The sequence below is a fragment of the Lepidochelys kempii genome, chromosome 6 (genome assembly GCF_965140285.1).
Source record: "Lepidochelys kempii isolate rLepKem1 chromosome 6, rLepKem1.hap1, whole genome shotgun sequence".
NCBI lineage: Eukaryota > Metazoa > Chordata > Testudines > Cheloniidae > Lepidochelys > Lepidochelys kempii.
Window position 1 is genome coordinate 49,544,095 of NC_136385.1, and position 19,320 is coordinate 49,563,414.

A 19,320-nucleotide genomic window follows, 5' to 3' on the forward strand; every position below is an offset into this window, starting at 1 on the left:
ATGCCGAACTGGGGAGGTGGCGCCAAATGTGGTGCTTGTGACAAGACGGTGTATCATGCTGAGGAAATCCAGTGCAATGGCAGGAGTTTTCACAAGACATGCTTCCACTGCAGTAAGCTGAGCTACATTGCTATAACTTCGCAATATCTCCATGGCTCAGTCTAACTCTCATTTTAACATGATTCATTCCAATAACTTAGTGCTGCAGCAACAAGCTCCTTGAGTGTCATATCTGCTCAGAACCAGAGAATAGAAGACTTGCTCTAATTTGTTATTCATTTAGCGTTTTTGTTCAGTGGGTGTGAAACATAGCCCTGGACAGAGGCCCTTAACACCACTGAGGATTTAAGTGGTATGGAGTAGAGGACTGTAGCGATCCCCTGGCAGCAGGATTGATTTCACCCTGAGCCAGCTTAATCAGCAATACACCTCATTTTGGGGAGACCCCCAAGGGGAAAGCAGTCACAAGTTACCTGGTCACCCTACTTCCCTGCTCCAGCGCTGTACAGAGGGCCTACATGAGCCACAAGAAGCCAGGAGAGATCCCCACCCTCACTGCAGGAGCAGCATAAGGCCACCATGAGCAGCTCTAGGCTGCCCCGCATACTACTTCCAGTATAGGGAGCATCCCACATATGGGGCTGAAGGGGGAATCCCCATTGCACTGAAAACTAGAGGTTCTGGCTTTCTCCAGACTGCAGAGCAAGCCACAGGTAGCTCAGGTAAAGCTGCTGTAAATCAGAGCAGTTTGGTCAGTCTGGGGGTGAGTGGGAAGGACCCTCCTTTGGAGAAGCAATCAGTTTGTTCTCTGAGCCAACAGCCAGTAAGGGTCTCTTCAGTATGGTGCTCATGTGGGTGCTTACTCTAAAGGCAAGGTTCCTAACAGAAAACAAATCACAACCAAACTGCTTACAGGTAGAAAGCCTTTGCATTTGGAAATGAAGGGCTGTGTCAGTTTACCTCTTAGTAGCAGCTCCTAGTAATTGGGTCCAGCTGCTCCAGCTTCCTACCTCTTCCGCCAGTGCTTAACTAGCAATGAAAGAGCTGCTAGGGCTCAAGCAATTGTTCTACTTTCATAACTGACATAGCAGCCCAGAGGTGCCAGGGCTATGAACTGCCAAGCCTAGAGGTGCTAGGGCTCAGCCCTGGCAAGCCCCAGCACAAATTAAATACTGCCTTCAGCACAGGAGGGCAATACCCTCTAGCCTCCCCCTTTCCACACAGGCATGGCGTGCTTTTATAGGGAAACTGGGATGTGGGAGAACCATGACCCTGGGCTTCCCCAAGGGTCTTTACCACTGATCACAGGATACAATATGCAAAGGAGTAGGTTTCAAATTGAAAAATCAGGTCTATAACTGCAAACACCAATTCTTTTAAACTCACCCAGTCACACAAGAAGGCATTGCTTAATAGGCGATTGCAGGGGATGGCTGCCGTGAGAGTCCAGTGATGCCGACAGGAATTGGACGGGCCCACAAACAGAAGTTGAAAGTTACCCCCCTTCTGTATAGACACCTTCAAAGTGCCTCTTCCCCTGCCATGTCCTCCTTCCGCCCGCTCCTTTCCCTATGCAATGCTCATCAGAGCTCCCTCTTTCACTCCCTACAGCCAGCTCTGTGAAATGGGCTCTTCCTCTCCATGGACCTACCAATCTAAGAGCTGCAGGGGAAAGTGGAGGAGCTGGGAATGCAGGGAGAGAAAACATCAGCTCAGCAGCAGCTGCCCCTACAGGAGGGAGGCGGTGGTGTGAAAAGAGGAAGAGGCAGCAGTGTCATAGCATTTACCTTGCAGTCAGGCTTGAGATTCAGGAACTTTACAGTGGTAACTCCAACGTGGGAGTGGAGAATAGGTTGGCCAGAAAATATCTGGCCTGATCTCCACCCACCACCTGTGGCAGTAGAGAATTTTAGATGGGTAGTGGTTTGCACAAGTGTAAATGACAACACAAAGTGCACAGTAGTGGAGGATCAGGCACAATGTGTATATTTGTGAGTCACATTTTTTTAATGCATCCACTTGGAATTTGGCCCACACTGAGGTAGCAAATTTAAATATTAATAAGTTAGATACTGCAGTAAACATCTGAGACAGAAGCATGTTTAGGTAAAAAAGTCAGAGATAGTCCTTATAACAATTGGCCGCTGAGAGGTATGCTGACTGGTGATACAGTTAGTTCCGGGTAATACTGATCAGCTGAGAGGTATGCTGACTGGTGATACAGTTAGTTCCGGGTAATACTGATCAGCCCTGGAGTAGGTGCGTCAGTATCATGTTTGTGCGCTTTCATGTGATATTCTATGGCCGTACTGGGTGCTAGGACACACATCATCACTCATGACAGGCATGGCAGGCTTTCCAAGTAAAATAAGAGATTGCACAGACATGAAGAAAAGCAGTGTAGGAGTCAGGCTGGGATTTGGAATCCTGCCTCCAACAATGATTCCTTCTGAAGCTTTGGCCAAATCCCTTAGGCCCAAATTTTCCAAAATGGCTGTTTGTGTGTGCCTCAGTTTTTGGGTGTTCAGCTTGAGATATCTCAAGGTTGATATTAAGAGGTCCCGAGCACCTGCAATTCTGATAGATTGCATCTGGAATTGTGGCTGCTGAGCAGACTCAAATTGGACAACCAAAAATTGAGATAATCAAAATGATAAGGTACTTTTGAAAAAACTGACCTTAAACTTCCCTGCTTCTATTTCTCCACATGTAATTACAATGCTTACTTCACGGCGAGTGTGATTAGTTTGTTTATAAAGTCCTTTGAAGATGGTAAGCACCAAGTATAGAAAATGTAACCCAATCATGTAAACATTGGCACATTTTATTCTTCATACATTGTTAGTTGAAAGGACTAGAACATATCTCTTATAGCAAATCTTTTCCCCTTTAAAACTTAAATCTCATTACAGACCCAATCAAACGCTACAAATGGAAGCAGATATTGTGTACATATCATTATTATAAGCAAGTCATTATAGCATGGAGTAGTAGCAACCAGTATAATTAAGGCTGCAAAGTAGTTTCCATAATAGCCCTGTTTTTAGGCTATGACAATCTCCTTTGAAGTTTAAATTCTTCAGGCTTGGTCTCTGCCCAACAGTAAATTTTTGGTTTTGCATTAGTCATAATAGTTTACCTCATTGTATCAATAGCTGTCTTTCTTAGGTTTGATGTAGCACCCATATTTTAGTACATAAACATTGACAGGAACGCTGGCAACACGGCATTTTTTTCTTGACTGGAGATGTACAAGTATAGGGAAATATTTCAACCAACACATTACATAGTACATCCAAGCAAAACCAGCTATGTTAAAAGAACACTAGGGTTGCAAAATCAAGCATTCGAGAGTTAGGCAATGCCAGAATTACGGTGTCCTGTGGAACCGTCATTCAGCCTCCTTTTACCTATGTGTTATGATACAGTCTTTAATTACATAATTACGTGATCACATCCTGTTTTCTCCACAGAACCAGACCCAGTGGAAGCACTGAGATCACAGGAGAAACTGCCTCTCTGCTCTCAGTTCTGACCCCCAGTGCCATAGCAGTCCTTCAGTAGCTGGAAGGAGCAACTGCAGGGAAAATCCTGCTCCATCCCTGCAGCCTTGGGCTGAAGCACACTCAGTTGTTCTACAGGGATGGTGCATGTTCAGTCCACATGGAATCGTCAGAGAATTTAGCTGTCAAACTAACAAATCTCTACTGAGCATATGCAAATGGCGTTTTCTCAGAGGCTTATAACTGGGCCAGGTTTGGGCACATTTTCACCAGGATGGCAAAAGGCACTCCCTTCCCCCACACCCATGTCAAATTTCACGTCCCTGCTCCAAAACAGGGAGGCACAAGACTGTCTCAATAAAACAACTGTAAAAAAAAAAATTTTGAATAGGGGAAAAACAATATTTATCCCTAATTCATTATTAGAAACAGATGAACCGTTTTAGCTTAAACTGTAATAAATCTGACACACAAACCCAGCATGGAAAATTTTAGCCCAAACTGTTAAAGTTTGGCAGAAAATGAAAATAGGGTCTTATAATGGGAAGTGTCCTGCAACCTTAATTATAGGTGTCACTTACCTGCACTGAGTACAATTTGTCCTGTGAAGAATGTGAAATAATACTCCCTTGTGTGGACTGCTGTTTACATACTTTGTTTCCCTCTTGGATTTTACTTAAAACACAGCTGTGGTGGATATTTGGCAGGATCTCGCTTTATAAACCTGAAACTACTTAGTGATGGTTTATGAACGGTCTCTGAGCAGATGACAGGTCTCAGAGCTATTTCAACAATAGCACTTCAAGGGCTTTTGCTCCATCTGTTGTGGTACATAGATACTCTATCCGTATGGTGCCAAAAATAGAACCATTTTATCTGCTGCTGGAGTTTCCATCATCCCTCAACTCCCACAGTAAACATAATTATCATTGCAGAACAGATGAGAATTCAGCAAAGAGTGATCAGGTTCACAAATTAACAGAAGCTTCTAGTTTTATTGGCATTAATTAAAAAAAATAATTGCAAATATGTTTCTTTTTCCTGGATAGCTTTGTCTATTTTTGTCACTGTACTGCCTATTAGCAACTAGCGCCTGATCCAAAAGCCACTGAAGTTACTGGAAAGACTCCCACTGACTTCAATGAGTTTTAGATCAGGTCCCTAGTGACACAGTTTGATCCATAACTTTTTCTTTTCATTAAAGGGAGTGTTTGAAAATAACCAACTAACCTTTCTGGAGTTTGAACTCCCAGCTCTTCTTTACTCACTAAGCACTTTATCTTTATGTGCTAGTCACTTGAGCTAATCTACCTTTTTCTTCAAGTCACATAGTCAGTGTGTAAATTAGATGGTAGTCTTGACAAACCTGCAAGCATACTAAGGTGGGGGAGGGGGTGAAGTGATGATCACCCTTGTCCAAAGGGCATCCGAGAAAGGGCTTTGCACATAATGGTAGAGATTTTTCAAAAGTGGGTGCCTCAATTTTCACATGCCATATTTGAGACATGAGACAGGTACTCAGAACTTTCTGAAAATCATGCCTTTCCAAGTATCAGCTTGGGTTCCGCTCCCCCCCCTCGAGAAAAAAGTTTGAGGCACCTAAAATTACTAGTCCCGTCTGAAAAAACATGGCCACTATTTGCTAAACTTTATTGCTGCTTGGTTTTCATAGTATTAATGCTATTGAAAGGTTCTGGATTGATACTGGAATTCAGTTTCCAGAGCTATTTATCCACAGGACAGGGACAGCAGAAGCAATCGCAGTGTAGCATTTCTCAAACTGCCTCACCAAAGTGACTCACCTGGGGAGGTAACTTCTAGGATGAGAGGGTAGTCTACTCTCAATGCCCGTTCACTTTTTGGCTACTCTGCTGACACTGAGTGGTGCCAATTAGTGGTAGTTGTACTTTGGGCTTTTTATAACATGGACGCCTATTCACTGGGAACTGAACTTAGACCACTAACAGCTGTCAGCTCTTATTAACTTCTAGTCTCTTTCAGTCTGGGCTAGATTTATACTAGTGACCTAGAGGATAAAAATTTGTATCCTATTACCAATGTCTGACATTTCTATGGCACCTTCCATTCAAAGATCTCCAAGAGATTTAGCAGGGAGTTAAACCTTATAATATCCTTGCATAAAGAACAGAGCTGGTACCTATCTCTCTTTGGTGCTTGGTTGTCGAACCTTATCTAAACCACCCCAAAGAAACTCTAGTATAGTTGAGATCACCAGATATTTGAGATTCTTGTTGTTTCTCTCACACCAGATGTGAAATATGGCAAGATAAAGGAACAGAATTCCTGGTTGAGTTCTATCTGGGTGCTTTAAGCATATAAATGACTCTAGTGTTGCTCAAGTTACTGTTGTGATGGGAAGACAGAATAATTTCCATCCCAGAATACTGAAAGAATTGGCATATGAAATTGCAAGTCCAGTAACAAGGATTTTTAATAAATCTATCAAAATCGGTAGTTGTACCATACAACTGGAGAATAGCAAATATAGTACCTATATTTAAGAAAGGGAGAAAAAGTGATCTGGACAACTATAGACCAATTAGTTAGACCTCAATAGAATACAAGACTGCAGAACAAATTTCAAAGGAAAGAATAATTAAAGATGTGGAGGTAAATGGAAAATGGGATAAAATGTAACATGGGTTTATCAAATGTAGATCATACCAGACTAACCTCATGTCTTTCTTTGACAAGATAACTGATGTTTTAGACAAGGCACATGCAGTAGATCTGGTTTTCAGTAATACATTTGACATGGTATCACCTGCAAAATTATTAGTTAACCTGAAGATAGGGATTTGTACAAGAACTGTAAGCTAGATAAGGAACTGGCTAGAGGGGAGATGACAACAGGTTGTGTTGAAAGGAGAACTGTTGGGCTAGGAGGAGGCTTGGTCTTGGGACCAATCTTTAGTTAATATTTTCATTAAGAATCAGGCACAAAAGTAGGAGTGTGCTAATGAAATTTGTTGATGACACAGGAAAAACTGGATAACCTTGAGGACTGGAGTAATAGAAATGGGAATAAATGTAATACAAGAAAGTATAAGGTCATATACATAGGGACCAGTAAGAATCTCTGCTGCAAGTGCGGGCTCATAAGTTGGAAATTACTGAGGAAAAGAAAGACCAAAGTGTATTAGCTGATCACAGTGTATGAGTCTCTGTGACGCAGCTGTGAAATAGGCAAATGTGATCCTAGGCTATATCAGGCAATGTATTTCCAGTAAAGATAGGCAAGTATTAAGGCAAGTACCCGAGGTAAAGCCTCATCTGGAATACTGTGTACAATTCTGGTTGGCCATGTTCAAGAAAGATACATTCCAACTGGAACAGGTGCACAAAAGGGCTTTTAGGATGAACAGGGGAACGGAGATCCTATTTTATGAGAGGAGACTAAAATAGCTTGTCTTGCTCAGCCTAGCAAAAAGAAGGCTAAGAGGAGATATGATTGCTCTCTATAAATACATCAGGGGAGTAAACTCCAGAAGCAATCAGAGCTATTTAAGCTAAAGGACAACGGTGTCACAAGAACAAATTGACCATGAACAAATTTAGGCTGGAAATTAGAAGAAGGTTTCTAACCATCAGAGGAGTGAGATTCTGGAACAGCCTCCCAAATAGGCATAGTGGGATCAAACTACCTAACTAGTTTTAAAATGGAACTTGATAAATTTATGAATGGGATTATATGATGGGTTGCCTCCGTGCAAGGGGCTGGAGTTGATGACCCAGAAGTAGTGCTTAATTTGTAATGAAAGAGGTTCCAGGGCTCAAGCAATTCGCTGGTGCAATTTTTTTCCTTTCATAACTGACGTGGCTAGCCCAGAGGTGCAAGGGCTATGAACTGCCAAGCCTAAAGGTGCCGGGGCTCAGACCTGGCAAGCCCTGGCATAAATTAAGTACTGCTCAGGAACTCCCCTCCAGTCCTGATATCCCTGCTGAACTACACTTCATAAGAAAGGGACCTCTTATTCATGAGGTCTGGTGTTCTCTAATGGTTCGTTAGAGTTTCCATGACTAGCTCTATTAAGTCCCAAAATCAAGCTTCTGGGCTGGTGGGAATCAGGAGGATGACCAAAGGTCTTGTTTCCTGTTTCAGTGTACCCCTTATGTGACTTGCCTTGAAAGGCACCAGATTCTTCTCTGCCTTAGCTATTACTTACACTGCTTCTGAGAGGAGCTTTCAATTTCTGGCTATTCTTTTCTTTCTATTCAGAAATGCCACTAGTGATGCATTCAAAGTAAATCAGAAGGTTACAGCTGAGGAGATTTTAGAAAACTAGGCAGCACAAGCTGTACACTCAAGAAGTTTGATGCTTTCTTTTTTCTCAGCGTGGCCCATGGCCATCTTGTCTTCACCCCATGGGCTTTTTTTTCATAGTGAGTATCTAAGGGTCATTCAGAGAAGATTCATGACTGATAACTTTGCATTGCATCTGGTGAGTGATTCCAGGTCTTCAGAAGAATTTTCTGGAGATAAAACTTGTGTGGAATCTCATCCAACACATGATACCAATGCATAGCACCAGCAATTCTAATTATTGCCAGGAAACCACAAATGTAATCAAGTTTTAGATCTTTGCAAATATTTTCTGTGGTGATACAATTTTTGCCAAAGCCATACCTATTTCAACCACCAGGTAAGCAGTCTTCTGGGTTGGACCCAGAAGCTCTTCTTGAAAGTTAATACCAACAAATGGGTTTGAAACATTTGGCAAAATCAGAGTGGGATTATTTCTCTGGACAGCACTCTGATTGGAATATTATCCATGAGTAGTTGTAAATATGTAGCTTGCAAGCTGAGCCTCACTGTGATCAGGTCCCTTTTTTCACCCACAAAAGGGACCACCCACCCCTTCTCTCTGATCATTTGACTCCAAATGTTTAGAGCCAGGAAGCAGATAGTTTAGAGGAGGTAACTTCTCTAGCTTACTGCTCTATTTATCTATAGGACAGGTACACCAAATGCAGCGCATACTGCTCCAGAGATAATGACATAAGAACGGCCATACTGGGTCAGACCAATGGTCTGTCTAACTCAGTATCCTGTCTTCTGACAATGGTTGGTATCAGATGCTTCAGAGGATGTGAACAGAGCAGGACAATTTATCATCCAGTTCCAGCTTCTTGCAATCAAGTGGTTTAGGAAAACTCAGAGCATGGGGTTACATCCCTGACCATGCTGGCTAATAGCCATTGATGGACCTATCATCCATGAACTTATCTAATTCTTTTAAAAACCCAATTACACTTTTGGCATTCACAACATTCCTCTCGCAATGAGTTCCACAGGTTAATTATGCATTGTATGAAGAAGCACTTCCTTATGTTTGTTATAAACCTGCTGCCTATTAATTTAATTGGGTGGCCCCAGGTTTGTGCATGATATAAGAGGTAAATAACACTTCCCTCTTCACTTTCTCCTCACTATTCATGATTTTATAGACCTTTATCATATCAGTCATCTCTTTTTCAAGTTGCACAGTCCCATTCTTTTTAATCTCTCCTCATATGGAAGCTGCTCTATATCCATAATCATTTTTCTTACCCATCTCTGTACTTTTTCCAATTCTAAGGGCTTGTCTGCATTTACTGGAGGATCGACACTACGGTGGCATCACATTAGCTATCCACCAATCATCTGGTACAGGGGTATTTAAACAATAGGTTACATGCCACAGTTAGTAGTTCTGCAATTTCATATCTGAGTTCCTCCAGAATTCTTGGATGAATACCACCTGGTCATGGTGACCTATTACTGTTTATCAACTTGTTCAAAACCTCCTCTATCGACACCTCAATCTGGGACAGTTCCTCAGGATTTGTCATCTAAAAAGAATGGCTCTATGAGAATCTCCCTCCCCTCCTCTGCAGTGAAGGCCGATGCCAAAAATTCATTTAAGCTTCTCTGCGCTGGCCTTGACTTCCAGGAGGGACCTCTTCTAATGTTAAGAGGGGGACTCATTCAATCTTTGGCTTCTATGCTCAGGCCTGGCAGGATGGCTACTACTACTACTACGGTCACTACTATACCAGGAACAAGGCTTAGGTCAACTCCTTTCTATAGAGCAGTCAAGAGACACTTTTGGTTAGTACCAAATTGGGTTAGATTTACAGTGGTGACTAAGCTGGCTCTTTACTCCCTTTCATGACACATTCTGTTCATCTTGGATATTTCAACAATAAATTAGATATCCTCGGGAAATGATTTTTACTTATCAGGGACTCAAACATGACTTGAGTGGCATTTCTGCATCACAAACAAGAGCACAATCTCAAAATATTGGTAAATGCTGAGTTTCAAATATATTAATATTTGTGCTTATAACTGACAGCTGATTAATTTTTTTACAGTTTTAAAGGATAAGAAACTGGGGCGGGGAGAAGGAGGGAGTGTGTACATTAGTAACCCATATCTTTGTCCCGTCTAACAAAAGGAAATCAGATTTCTCCAAAACTGAAATTTCACTTGAGTGAATTCCCATAATATTTCAGTTCAATCATGATTAAGGGCTTCCAAACAGATGTATGTGTTATAGGTTATTTGCCTTTATGCAGGGAACTTCCATTAATGCTAAAGAGGTTTATGCACAAAGATCAAAGGTTAAATATAGCCCTTAATCTTCTGCTTCATGTTTTTCCAGGATCCAATGGAGAGCATATTAAAAGGGTTATAACTTTCCTTATTTGTTTTTGCAGATACATACTGATTACTTCAGTGAGAGACCACCGAGTAACTTTATCCCATATCCAAATTTGTAAACATTTATTTACCCTGTAATAGCTATACATCAGAACTCCTTTCTTCCTATTTCTGCTATATTCTTTTTTAGATTGGATTACCAGAAATAAACTCAGTGTTCCAGATGAGAGCATAATATTGATTTATATCAACCATTTTCAAGAACAAAATGATAACTGGTATTACAATAATTCTGAGGTATGTTAATACCCAGATTTGTAAATACAAATTTTTATATGCACTTTTATTCTCTATTTTTAGTGGCTTGCCGAAAAGCTCTGGACAGTACTACAGTAGCAGCTCACGAATCTGAAATCTATTGCAAAACGTGTTATGGGAGAAAATATGGTCCCAAAGGTATTGGGTTTGGACAAGGGGCAGGGTGTCTCAGCACAGATACTGGTGAACATCTAGGCTTGGATCTGCAACAGTGAGTTAAAATCTCATTGATTATACCTTTTTTTAAAATGTATATACTCCATCTATCAGACACTTCATGAGGTTTCCATAACAACATCTAACATAAGTGGCACAATAAACGCAATCATAGGTTTTTCTTCCATGAGTCTCGTCATTTCTGCCAATTTTTAATAATGTTCAGTCTCTTGAAAGCTTTCTTTTTAATTTTTTTCCTATTCCAATAGGCAATTATGGTACAGAAAACCTTGCTTTACATATCACCACAGACCTAGATAGTCACTACAGCTACAATTTGCTAGTAGTTGCACAATGCCACAATCATGTTCACCATAGAACAATAGAATCAAATATATTTTCCTCTGAGTGGCTACATTGTACTTATATTTTACTAATATAGTAATAGTCACAGTACGCTGTGCTGTTAACTTTCCTCTCTCTACAGGAAAATATCCATTATAAATCCTCTCTCATGGGTCACATACCATTTTGAGGATATATGACTCAACAGAGGAACAGAATCCTGACTGCAGATAACTGCCTATGTCACTACGCTTTTATAATATTTTTTTGTGATTTTCAAAGCTGCAAATTTCTAAAGGACTCCAACATTTTCCTCTGGCATTACTGTAATGAAGCTAATATATCCATACTGAAGGTACAAACTTAGAGAGCATCTTTATCAGTATTCCTTTGTCACAGGTGCATTCATTACTGAGAGTGTCACACCAGGAATTTTTAACTTTCTGTAGACTTAGTGACATGTTGCAGTTTGACAATCCAGGAATTCAAAGGTCACTCCATGAATGACTAAGAACTGACACTGGGTTGGACTGATAGTTCAGAAAAATGGTTTCAACCTATATTTCTGCATCTGACCTTGACATAGTATAGGCCTTTTGAAGGCAACAAACAAAAACTACTTGCTGATGCTTTACAATGAACAAAGAGGACAGCATTTCAGATTCCTGTCTCTTTTTATTAACCTCTCACTAACAAATCCCAGCAGCTAGCTGATTAGAGAAAGAACACTGAATATTGCTGCTTTGTATTTTTCAGTATATCTTTAATACAGATATTTTTATTAGACTCCCCCTTTGCCTCTCCTTTCTGTTAAATACAGTCTTTTTTGTGCACATGGCCACTGCTATCCTTATGGCTAGCTGTAATATTATGCCCAGCTGCTATTCACTAAAACCAAGGCAATGTCATCTGCTACCTTAGCCATAGCAATAGCTCCTTAGCACTGTAAAATGCACTTACTTCTGTAGAATTTTTTTATTTTCTTGTATTACACATCAAGCTTCATGTCCCGTGACTTAATACTGTAACCCTTCCAAAAAGTATATTGAATTGGAAGGAAGATTTTGAGAATGGAAACATGATTTTTCAAGCAATGTTTAAATGTACTGAAAATCTCTATGTTTCCGTCAGCTCACCAAAGCCTGCTCGCCCTTCTACGCCTACCAACCCTTCAAAGTTCGCCAAAAAGTTTGGAGATGTGGATAAGTGTCCCCGCTGTGGCAAATCAGTATATGCTGCAGAGAAAATAATGGGAGGAGGGAAAGTAAGGGATTGTTGCATGTTTTTTATTCTATTATTTTAAAAGATCTTTTAAAATTGTTTGGTTTTAAGTTTTGCTGAACTATACCAAATTGAGAGAGCTTCCTCCCCCGACATAGCTTCTGCCATTCGCAAAGGCGGTTTTATTATGCTGGCATTGGCATTGAGCATCTTCACGAGACATGCTGCAGCAATGCGGCTGCGCCGACTGCAGCTCTGTACATGTAGACGTGCCCTAAGACACCTTTCCCCCCCACACCCTGCAGCTGCTCCCCTTGAAGAAAGGGATTCTGAAGAAATCTGTTCACAATCCTCAGGTTGCAAACTCATTCTCTGGGATAAGTGTTCTTAAACTTTTTCATGGTATGAACCACATCTTAATTGGGTTTGGTGGCCCCTCGTCACTGTTCACTATTGCAGGGGCCACCTCCTCTCCCTAACATCCCTGTGCCAGCCACAGTACATGCTTGTTTATTTAAGCTTTTAATGATTGTGTAGTGGGAAAAAAAAGAGAAGCCAGTGTCATGTCACCTGCTACCACTTTGTGGACCTAGTTTGGGAACTGCTGTTCTAGGATCATTCACTGCAAATTCTCTGCAGTCTTGAAGTTTGAAGGAATGGCTAACATGCAATTGCTGTATAGCCCACGGGGTCTGATTCAAGCGCTGACCACCATCTGAGACATTTCGGCTAGTAAGAAGGTCATTAGGAGTCACATACTAGGATAGGGTGCAATGACAAAAATCAGCATAGTGACCTATTATGACTAAAATGGAACATGTTACTGAGATGAAATGAAAATTAATGAAACATAATTTCAGCCTTTTCATCCAAAGAAAATATAAAGCTATAACCCTTTATATGTTGCTTGTCAAAGTTTTATACTAGCTACTTGGCTCTGCCTTCTTTCTTAGCCTTGGCATAAGACTTGCTTCCGTTGTGCTGTTTGTGGAAAGAGCCTAGAATCTACAAATGTTACAGACAAGGATGGAGAAATCTACTGTAAAGGTAAGTACAATCTACTTATAAGATATTTCTGCCATATGGTTGAAGATATTCTTCTAAGACTGCTCTACTCGGACAAAGCGTAGGCATCACCACCTATCTGTTAGATACCTGAACTTGGGGGAAAGTAGATTTAGTTTACCCCCTTTCTTTGCTTTAAAGAAAGATCTATAATTTGTACAGTCCCACAGCAACACCACAGTCTCATCGCTTATTGGGAGTGAATTTAAAAAACAAATTATTCTATATCTTCCATCATAAATATTAAGTCTTCTAAAGTTTGGGATCTCTCTCCACTAAGAATCACATTGATCCTGCAAAATGATTTATGTGGGCAAACCCCTGCATCTGAACTGGTCCTCACTGATTTCAGTGGGTTTCCACAAGGACACAGGTGTCTGCACACAAGCTTCTCATTATAGGATCATGGTCTTAGTTGAGATTCTTTCCAAGGAATGTTACACTGGGAATCAAAGACCTTCACAAATATGCCAACAGCATTGAAGACAATGGATTTACTTTGGATTTCTCTCTCTCAGATCACGCAAGTCCACAGAGTCAATCCACCTTTAAATAGTCTGAAAAGGGTATAAAGCCTTTTATGTCTACGTTCTAGGTTGGGATTGTCAAAGACACCTACGGGAGAATTCGAGAGGAATTCCCTTAGGCCCCCTTTAAAAATCACAGCCCTAATATTTATTCCACATGCTCTGCAAAAAAAAGCATTCATGTGAGTTAGAATTGCCTCTAATATCTATAACCTATTTTTTTCCTGAGTATTTTACAGTACTGAAAGTTGTTCTGAGAGGAGCTTGACTGGACCTCAGACAGAGCTAACAAGTTTGTCTATCTCAAAAGCAACAAGAGTGAATAAAGTTGCATTGCCAGAGTTGTAGATGTGCCTGAGAAAGAGAATCCATGTTTATTTTATTCTTACAGCCTTCCAAGTCATTGTACTTAATTTACTATGATTTCCAATGAGTTTTTTTAGTATTACTTAAAATACATAAAAATATTCAAAATATTAATTACTAACTTCTTTCTCCATTTCTTTTGCAGTTTGCTATGCAAAGAATTTTGGTCCTAAAGGAATTGGGTTTGGTGGCCTCACTCAAGTGGAGAAGAAAGAGTGAAACTTTCTATATCAGACACATTTCATACTTCTGTTGATGCCACAGATTGATTGTTTGCTAAGTAAAACAGTGATGCATTGATAAGAACCTAGGGCATTTTAAAATAACTTCTGCTTCTCCGACCTCACTGGAGTGATTTGTAAGCTTATTTCTTAAGAAATTATTGCAGTAGCTAGAAAATACATTTTGATAAAATGGATTTATTCTACACTGAAAAAGAGCCTAATATTTTGCTAAATTCTAACTTAGTTGTGAACAATAGTATTTCTTACACTACTACTTATCGTGTTAAAAAATGAGGTTATAATAGCTCTGTGGACTTTGCTACTAAGAGGTTATTATCCTTGGTAAGGGGCCATAGGAAGGTGTTTTGGATTTCTACCACTCCAACAGAGCAGAATCTTGTCCATATTGTCTATCCTAATTCCTTAGTGAAATACATTCTGATGTTATGGTGGTGCTATGGTATGGGAGGAAATTTTTTTTTAAAGGCACATTCTAATCTGTCACAATAGCTAACAATTTCAGCTCCATCCTCCTGAGTAAAAGAGAAAGGGAGTAAAAGACAGACTTCTTGAATTGGAAGTCATATTTTCATACAAGATGGTAAAATCAAAGTGGATGTTAAATCTAGTTTTGTCACTGTAGGTTTCTCTAGATACAATAAACTGTAGATACTGCTTTTATGCTATGACTGGTTACATTATTTTGCTCCTGTTTTGTACTCTTAACCCTCAATGTGCTCATCTAGTTCACCAGGCTAAACAAACTATTCCTATATTGAAACTGTGAGAATTCTCTGGTTTTATTTCATTCTATTTTACTGCTAAACTGCTCATAATAGATCATATTTTGAATCTCCTCAGCTTATTGCTCTCGATCTGGGCTTTTTTCCTCTATTTCCAAAAATGTCACTTTTGTTCTTCTCTACTGCAACATAAACCTCCCAGTAGGATACAGTGGGCTCATGCTGTGTGAAGTACATTTGACGTCTCTGAAAAGTGACTCACATCACAATATATATTCTCCAAATACAGTATTAATTCCTTTAAATTTATCAAGGACACAAGTATATCACTTGGGACTATGGCAGCCCTATGCTTGTGGCCTGAAATAATGTGAAACAATCTTATGCCTGTACCATTAGGTTTTGGTCATGTACCTACTAGAGACTGAGTTATCCTTTTCCAAGTGTCACTGGTGTAAATGAGTGCAAGATTTAGTCTTATGATCAATTCTTGTTAGATGTTTAAAGTAGCAAGATCAGCCTTTGCTGCTGTTACGTTTAATGATTTTTAAATATAAGTTTCATACTTTCCCTGAATATTTAAAATAAAATAAATAAATATAAGCATGAAAGCTAATTTATTTAATGTGAAGGCAAACAGTAAGTCTAAACAGTGATTCTGTACAGATTTACATAGTATAAAGACAAATAAGTTACCAAAATACAAACTAGTATTAAAAACCTTTTGAAATAGCCAATTCAAAAATGTTAAAAATATTTTATTTCCCTTAACAAATGTGTTCTTTGTAGACATATGAATCTGAAAAATTAATCAAGAGGTATTAAATAAAAATTCTGGAGTGCTGTATAAAAATCTCTCATAAAAATATATTTTGAGTGACATCTCAGTTATATGAAATTTCAAATTGTTTCAGTTGAAAGTACATACCACTGCAGCAATTCTTTCACTTCTGTTTTGCTGTAATTTATGATCATTTAACTTTACTATTTAAACAATAGTAAGAATATAAAAAATTAAGGCAAGAGAGTTTCAGAATAACTTGCAAACAATATAAAGAATATCCAGTTTTATTTAGCTTTCAGCTCAGCTCTAAGAATTTGATGTTGCTTTTCTTCATACAGAGTGAACGTTTTTACCTTTTGCTGGATGAAATGTTAGAGTATATTGTTTAGTCCAGTCGACTATGTTGGGCTTGAACATACCAAAGCAACTGCACTGAAAAAAGTCTGCAAGGTTCTGGAAGCATCCGTGACTGGAAGTCAGAGAAATATCTATTAATAAACTTAACAAAAGAAGAGGGCCGACACAGAAAATATGGTACACTAAAGAGCATTTTAAGCACAAAGCTGACAAGGAGAGCTCTTGCAGAAGAAATAGAAAAACAAACATATTTTCCCCCTAAATAGCCTTATCTATTATATTTTCATAGACTCTTTCCAGCCCATATTACACTTAAATGTAAAAAAAGGAGAATTCAGTAAGTGCTAATTAGAAATATTAGGGTTGATCTGAAATCACAGCCACTAGCACAAAGATAGTGAGAAAGTAAAGATTTCTACTTCAACAGAAACCCTTGAGGGCCAGATTCTCTGTTATGCCAAGTTTTACAGTAGATGGTTACGACACCCTGATTCTCCGCTTGGCCATGGGGCAGGTTAGAGCCCCCATGGGATTTCTTTAACCTATAAACAGTGGGCAACAATCCCCAAAGAGTGTCCGTCAGCTGCGGAGAATCAGATACTTTGGCTATATCTCCTCCCTGCACCCAAGGCTGTACAGAAGGGTTCCACAGTAGCTGACTATTCTGGCTCTTCACCCATTGAAATCACTCCTTATCTCCCTTACTGGAGAGCCCCCTGGTGTGGATCAGATTCCATCCCCTTTGCATAACTCAGAAGAAGAGGCATATTCAGCATACACCTAGTAAACTACCTTTTCTTTGGCACATACAAAATAGTTAAACATTTTATAATTAAAGATGATTAATCCCATTTCCTTAAAAATAATTCTCTTACCAAAAATACTTACTTGTATGGAGTTTTCCTTAGAGAAACAGCATGCTTAGAACACTTGCTTTGTATTAGGAGGTGTAGTCTCTCATGTGAGGTCAAGCCCAGAAATGCAATCTTTAAGGTGAGTGTGGTGGAGGGAAGGAGACAGTTGAAATGTGGATATGTTAAAGCAGTTAAAATAATGGAGACACCGAATAATTTAATTATTTTTTTTCTGCATATTTAACACAATAAAGAAACTAGAGTCCAAGTTATTTATAAACATGCAACTAAGGCTGTGATAGAAACCAAGAAGTTGGGAGTATCAGTGCCAAAACTGAGAACTCATCCTTAATTGGGTCATTGTGCCTAGATATTTGCAGAGGTGAAAATGCATGAAATTACCACTCAGAATACAGAGATGGGAAAAGACCTATTACACCATTGAAGCCATCTCCTTGCAAGAACAATGTGCAGTAATACTTTGGCACAAGAGAGCAAGAAGAGGACTGAGTCTGAGCCTTAGTTTTCAAATTTCCTCAACTGCATTTGTTGTCTGACATCTTTCCATTTAAGTATTTTTGCCTATAATTTCCCATTGCCTTTTCTGTTGTGTAACATTAAATGTTAGGTCACAGAGATATTTAAGAATTATTGTCCGGCTGCTGGGCAAGCTCAACAAATATAATTCTAGAAGTCATATATGTTGACAAGCTACCGTGTGCACAGCAGAGAAGTTGATTGTAAATATTCTGGATGTTTCCAAATATTTTTCCACAGTGTCAAAAAATTTTAATATCCTTTAATATAGTCTAATCTATTTTTAAACACATACAGATCAGTGGTTTCTGAAGAAACCTAGAAAGCTCATTAAAAAAATAATCTTAGCTCTATAAATTTCTTTAACATATGCAAATGTGTATACAGCAGACCCTAGTTTTCTGAACACTGATAAAAAAAAATCATTTTTTTGGATAAGTACCAGCCTGGAACAATTCTGTATAGGAAGCCAAGTTATGAATCTTTGAAAAGCAAGGTTTTTTAAAAAAATTGCTTGATACTCCTAATCAGGGTAGAGCCAGGGTCATATATTTTTATCCTAATTGGATTTTAAATGGATTAACGAAGCACTGCTGAGCTAAAACACACATTTCTCACTTTCAGCACTAATTACACTACTAGGCAAAATGATCAACCATACAATATTTTTAGAAATTGACACCAGTTCTATGTGTCACTTAGAATCTTTTCCTCCAAAAACTACTTTATTTCTTAACAATTTCCCTAAATATTTTTGATTCGCATAAAAAAAGAGAAAAAACTATAAACAGCAGACTTCTGTTACAAGGTTTTGATTTTGAGAATCTTTTCAGACTGAAAATCTGAAGTGATTTCTGCACAACTAGCCATGGAACCAAAGGCTCAGCCCTGGGGGTTTAAGCTGTGGGTCAGCCTTGCACATCACTGAAGCTTGGTACTGATGGGCCTAGGAAGGTTGGTGCAACATAAGGCCTTTGATAAGACCAATCTGCCAAGGAAATTTTTAAAATTCAGAAGTCCTCAAGAAAAGCATATAAATGAAGCAAAAAAGTACCTGATAAAGCTGAATAATTAGCATCAACGAAGCCCAGGAAGTATGAAAACACACTAGTGTAAAAATGTACAAAACCCATGGAGAACAAGACACTATCTGTGTAAAGTAAGTCCACGCTCCATCTTGCTGGTAAGTTGTTGCACAATGTTCTGACCAATCTGAGAATGAGTAAAGTGAGCCTTTACTAAAAAAAATTAATGAACTACCTAAGAACAGATTAAGACATCCTAGCATGGAACCTGACATTACTAACTCTAGAAACAAGACTTCTAGTATGTTATCACTTACAAAAACAATACAGATGCAGTTACATATTTAACAAATTACAATTAGTATCAAGTTAATTTATTACACACTATGCAATATCCTACAGTAGTATGGTCCACTTATTCAGGATACCTCCCAGTGAGCCAATTTAAACTGAAGAATTGAAGCTCCTGTCCTAGAAACATCATCATAACGACATGTGAAGATCAGTCTGTCAAGATGGGATAAACAGACCTTTATTGTATTGTTATTAATGTGCATTTTTATTTCATGGAATGGGTACCCTGTGCATTGGATGGACCTAAGAGTTTTTATAAAATTAAATGATGATA

General features: G+C 39.1%; 2 protein-coding genes across 2 annotated transcripts in view; one reads left to right on the forward strand and one right to left on the reverse strand.

Annotated features, from left to right (window-relative positions):
• Positions 1-14,463, forward strand: CSRP3 (cysteine and glycine rich protein 3). Its single transcript, XM_073350328.2, has 5 exons — positions 1-112; positions 10,531-10,699; positions 12,121-12,253; positions 13,164-13,257; positions 14,314-14,463. The coding sequence occupies exons 1-5, from the start codon at positions 1-3 to the stop codon at positions 14,385-14,387; spliced, it is 582 nt and encodes a 193-aa protein (XP_073206429.2). The 3' UTR covers positions 14,388-14,463.
• ZDHHC13 (zDHHC palmitoyltransferase 13) overlaps positions 13,132-19,320 on the reverse strand; it is a 25,376-nt gene continuing 19,187 nt past the window's right edge. Inside the window, exons 15-17 of the mRNA XM_073347857.2 lie at positions 18,722-18,879; positions 17,165-17,262; positions 13,132-16,388 (exon numbers count right to left, since the gene is read on the reverse strand). Coding sequence (XP_073203958.1) covers positions 16,250-16,388; positions 17,165-17,262; positions 18,722-18,879 — 395 coding nt within the window. The 3' untranslated portion in view covers positions 13,132-16,249. The remainder of the gene's footprint in view (positions 16,389-17,164; positions 17,263-18,721; positions 18,880-19,320) is intronic.

Bases quoted from the DNA above. Each gene is read 5' to 3' on its own strand.
- CSRP3 (XM_073350328.2), top strand. From the start codon at position 1: ATGCCGAACTGGGGAGGTGGCGCCAAATGTGGTGCTTGTGACAAGACG. The intron at 10,700-12,120 runs GTGAGTTAAAAT...TGTTTCCGTCAG, and splicing joins CTAGGCTTGGATCTGCAACA to CTCACCAAAGCCTGCTCGCC. The intron at 13,258-14,313 runs GTAAGTACAATC...TTTCTTTTGCAG, and splicing joins TGGAGAAATCTACTGTAAAG to TTTGCTATGCAAAGAATTTT.